This window comes from Pinus tabuliformis, chromosome 2_2 (genome assembly GCF_031772625.1).
Source record: "Pinus tabuliformis cultivar Carrire ecotype Pingquan chromosome 2_2, CPIR1, whole genome shotgun sequence".
NCBI classification, from domain to species: domain Eukaryota; kingdom Viridiplantae; phylum Streptophyta; class Pinopsida; order Pinales; family Pinaceae; genus Pinus; species Pinus tabuliformis.
Window position 1 is genome coordinate 470,702,404 of NC_142300.1, and position 4,983 is coordinate 470,707,386.

The following is a 4,983-nucleotide window of genomic DNA, read 5'->3' on the forward strand; positions in this document are numbered from 1 at the left end:
AACTGGGATTGATTAGAAAGTATAAGCTTTTAACTATTAATTTTATTTAATATATATAATAATAATATAAAATAAAATTTTGTATTTGGTAATTAGCTTGATTTAAAGCTGGGAAGGTTAGTTTAATTGGTTTTGCTAAAATATTTTATTAAAAGAAGTTATTGGGTTAATTTTTTTAAAAACTTTGGAAATTAGGCTTTGATAATAAGCAAACCAACAAGGCCAATTTTCTTAGACGACCCAGAAATTAGGCTCAGACAATAAGCCTAAAAAAATATCAAAAATTAGTTTTAACAGTTATTCAGTTAAAAGCATAGACATCTCAAAAAAAAATATAATAAAAACTAATCCAATCTGAAAGTAAACCTCCTCTGAATAACCCAAACCAATTACAACTTCCTCTAAATCTTATATCTTAAAGAAATCTCTGCGTTCAAAAGATATAAGAAATTTATGCCTTCAAAATTTTATGTGAAACTCTAGATTCCAGTTTTGAGATATTATTATCAATAAAGACAGTGCAACGGTCTTGAGCATAGAAACATTTTTCTTCCTTCCAAGACTCAACACAAAAGAGACGGCCATTTTATGTTAAAAAAATTCACATCTGAGACTGTTATTCAAAACACATGCATAATGTACAAAGTATTTTAATTTCAATATGGACCGAAACAGCAGCTGAGATACATCACGCGTCTCAATGGATCCTCCCCTGCCTGCGCTTTCTTTTTGTTGCCGATGGCATTTACATTATCAGCCTCTGTCTCTTTAATATGAAGATTCACATTCAATTGAAAATCGTAACAACCAGAAGAAGAAGCAGCAGTCTGTAGCGCCATAGCAGCGGCAACGGCGACAGCGAAGGAATTAGAAGAGGAGCAAGATAACGTCATTGTTGGCCGATGTTTGCGCTGGACTCTGAGGGCGTGTTCAACTCTGAGGGCGAAGATCCATAGCAATCTGAAACTTTTTTTTTCAGAGGAAAAACACTCTTCTAAATTATATTAATAAAATAGATACTACAACTTTCATAGGTTTTCAATCTGTCTGCAAAAAGGTCCTTTTATATTCCTTACATTACAGTTGTAACTACCATATCTCTTATTTTTATAGGGTAATCTATAATCTAAGATCTTTCATCTATTAAAAAAAAAATATATCTTTTATAAGAAGAGCTTCGGCCTAAATCACATATAGAAAGATTTTTGTAGACTGATTTCTCTTTACAAACTTGACAAGAGAGATATTTATATAACTTACATTGTAAAAAAATATAACATCATGCCTCTTGGCGCTAAGAAAAGTTAATGTTCTCTGCATTTGTCGGCTTCTGGTTTATACACAGGAAAAATAATTGCCAAATACTTTATCTGTTCCTCTTTTTGATAATAAATCTACAGTCCAGTTCTGCTACCTATAAAATGTGATCGAAATAAATATAATGATAAATGTTTACCAGCGATCAACTTTAAGACAACTGGCTTCTTTCAGTAGACCTGAGACCTGACACAACCAACAATTACAACAATCGGCTTACAGTGTAGGACAAGCAAAGAAAATGGTTATTTGAAAGGCAAAAATACAACCTTTATTCTTTTCTTTGTTCTTTCATTCCTGATTTTCTCGGAAAGAGGTCAAAGAAAGGGATGAGGTATTCCTTTCTCATAAAGGAAACAAAACATAGCAAAACACAGTAACGACCTAACCGTATTAATTTAATTCCATTATCCCTACGCTAATTAGCTTACAAGTAGGAAAGGAAAACAAAGAGTAAAAGAATCTTTGATAACTTTGCATTGAAGAAAACAAAGAGCATGAACCAACAAAACAATTTGCACCTGTCTTTCAACGTTGCATTTCACTCCATGAGTTTAAATCGTAGGATGTGTTTGCTTTGTATGTGTATAAATATGTTAATGTGGATATGATTTTATTTTGGAAAAATTTTCATTATTGGTTGTTATCAGTAAGTATGGATTACATTAGTATTTTAAAAAAATGATAATATTTGACGCAAATATGTATTTTTTAAGATATTTTTAAATTTTGGGTTATTAATATGTTTATTTTTGTTCAACCATAATGAACTCTTTGCCGAGTTAAAATAGTTTTAAGTTATACTAGAGAATCAAGATGTAGAGTTATTTTGTGTTAAATATTTTGAATATATATATTTTGGGCAGCCATCTAAGTTACTAACACTTTGCTTATACATTTGGCTCTATCTATATCTCTTTAGGAGAAAATTGGTGGTACACCATTTTTCTTCTTTGACAACAAATTATTATGAATAAATGGCATTAGTATAGTTAATTACATATGTAGGAGTGTTTATTTTGTAAGAGTTTTTGGGATTTTAATTTAATTATCAATAATTATTAGGTGGCCTATATAGATTTAACTTTCACAAAATATTCTAGAATATTCTTAAAAGTAGTCACATATAAAAATTGAGATTTATCTCCAAATAAATCTTGATAATGTAACAAGTATCATAAGGTAAGTGTTTTGATGACTATGGAACATTTTACTAGTCATTAATTATATGGCTAATTTACCAAGTAAATGTGAGTCTAAGTATTAAAATTTTATATAAAAATAAATGTTTCAATTTTTTGAAAAATTACAAATAAATAATTAAAATATTTTTTATATTATTTCTATAATTAAAATAAATTTGTATTCATTTTTTTATAATTCTATAATCTAGAAAAGTAGTTAGTATAATTTTACTATATATATGAAAAATGGTAGGTATAATTATGTCAATAAACATGTCTTTTTAGAATAGGTCCTCCATAATATTAATTTAATTAGTCTATTTTTTTCTCAGTAAATACTAATTCTATTAAAGGAGAGTAACAGTAAATTTACAAGGAGGACGAAGCCTCAAAAGAGAAGAGCTGCATGCTTTCAGCCTTACAGAACTATCCCATGATTGGGAAGATCAGTTACGGAGTTCATAAAACCAGATATAGGAACATGAAGACTAGGAAAAGACCCAAAAAGAGAATCAATCCCAGTGAAGTTAACTTGACCAGCAACGAAGGCTGGGGAGTCTGTCCAAAATAGCATAAGAACCTCAAACTGCCAAACCGCATGGAACATAGACAAAACCAGAGAGACAAACCACCTGTCCGCCTCAACAAAACCAGAGAATCAAGGAACTGGAGAATATGAGTCAAAAAGAAATCAGTGGAGATGTCCACGGGAGCCAGGTGTTGTCACATGACCACATCCTGGTCCAGTGGCTCCTCCACCACCGGACACTCGTTGCCATACCAGAAGTCTTCGTCCTTAGCTGCATCACCATCCCCGCTACCACCTGGAGGAATCGAAGCCGGAAGAGTGCTGCTTGAGTTTCCTTCAACAGCTATCGATGCCGAAGCCCCGTGGGGGCTGCCACCTGGAGACAAAGCGACCCCCTTAGCCTTGTCTGTTGCCTGCAATTCACTCTGCGTATTGGCCTGACCATCCTCTTCCTGTTGCCGCTCAATACCATGGTTGCCCGCTATTCTGAAGCCTCCCTGAGAAGATTCTGCCACAGTGTGAGCTGAAGCAAGAGGCAAAGACTCCTCCTCCGAGAAGATAATGGAAATATTTGCAGAGATGATAGGCCTGATTAAGCTGCTTTGGAACCTAAAATGATAATTCTGAAAGGCGTGATATGGATATGGTCTACAGGAGGGGCTAGACGGAGGCATCATTGCTTGAAAGGCAGGGGGATTTGACTGATTAGCAGCTTGAGCGGGCTGAGAACGCCTGCGACCGCCACGACTCCCGCCATTACGGCTCCTCATTCTATGCCTGACCATCGCTCGATTGCAAGAGAAGAGGTTAGCTGACCGGATGGTAGTGTTGGGAGGATACAGCCTGCAGGGGAGAAAGCAAACTATAATCCCATAACAGGGCAAACCAGGGGAGAAATAGCACTGGATTTCAATCGCCAGAACCAGAGAAAAAAACGTGAGGAGAAAGGCTGAAGACTCCATAATTAATACCGCCTGAGCCTTGAATCTACCGAGGTGAGCCATTAATTCATCCTTCAAGCGGACTTGAGTTCGCGTAGGGTGAGCCTGCTTGTGCCTGACGCCATCCTGGATATGGGCGCTCATCTGCATTTGACAGGACAAAACACCGGCTTCCATTAATAATATCATTAACTTTGAATTGATTCACCCGCATCCGGGTATTTAATTAGTCTATTTTAGAATAGGTCTTCCCAAATATTAATTTAATTATTATAAATTGTTAGGTGCATGGTAGAGATTTAATCTCCATGGAACATGTTGGAATATTCATTGTATTATTTAGAAATCAAAGATTAAGATTTAGCTATGTTTTTCTAATTAATTTATCTCAAATTAATTAATTAAATAAAATATCATATCAACACGTGTTATATTGGTCATGTAGTATTGATAACCCATATTATTGGCCCATCGTATTCTAACAAACACTATTTACAAGTTAAGAATTTCCATGAAGTGGTTCCAAGTGAAGGGAAAGGATGATGGAGGCATAGCAAAGGTTTAGGGTTTTCTCTCTCTGTAGATTTTTGAAAGCTAGTGTCGATGGCCATGATCTTGCCTCTCTCCACAAAGGTGAGCTCTAGTGAGATGGGGATCCTATCCTTTTCTTCATCACTGGATGTTGGAGATCTAAGGGTTATTCTAATGGTTTCTCAAAAACCAATTGTAGAAGCTTACAAACAATCACTAGGGTGGAGTTTTGACTTATTAAAACTTGTGGACAAACGGCACACCAGAAAATAAATCATTATTCTTGACCTCATGCTCTATGAAATATGGCATTGGCTATGGTCATTTATCTTGGGCATTTATACAAGTGGGCAGTACTCCAAACTTCGTGTCTACAGCTAAAAAAGTGAGCTCATATCACCTTTCCCTTATAGATATGAAGGAATTTGTTTTGATGTTCTCTATGTGTAATATCACGCTTGATCTAAGGGTTGGTGAGGGG

The 4,983-nt window shown here is 34.9% G+C and overlaps 1 protein-coding gene across 2 annotated transcripts; it reads right to left on the reverse strand.

Annotated features, from left to right (window-relative positions):
* Positions 1-524: 524 nt before the first annotated feature.
* LOC149193366 (uncharacterized) lies at positions 525-1,526 on the reverse strand. 2 transcript variants are annotated; one of them, XM_089406603.1, is made up of 2 exons: positions 1,261-1,526; positions 525-960 (listed from the first exon to the last, which is right to left on the reverse strand). In XM_089406603.1, exons 1-2 carry the CDS (start codon positions 1,281-1,283, stop codon positions 657-659), a joined length of 327 nt encoding a protein of 108 aa, XP_089262729.1. In that variant the 5' UTR covers positions 1,284-1,526; the 3' UTR covers positions 525-656. The 2 variants fall into 2 exon arrangements, with proteins under 2 accessions (XP_089262729.1, XP_089262728.1); XM_089406602.1 differs by having other exon boundaries at positions 525-966.
* Positions 1,527-4,983: the final 3,457 nt, after the last annotated feature.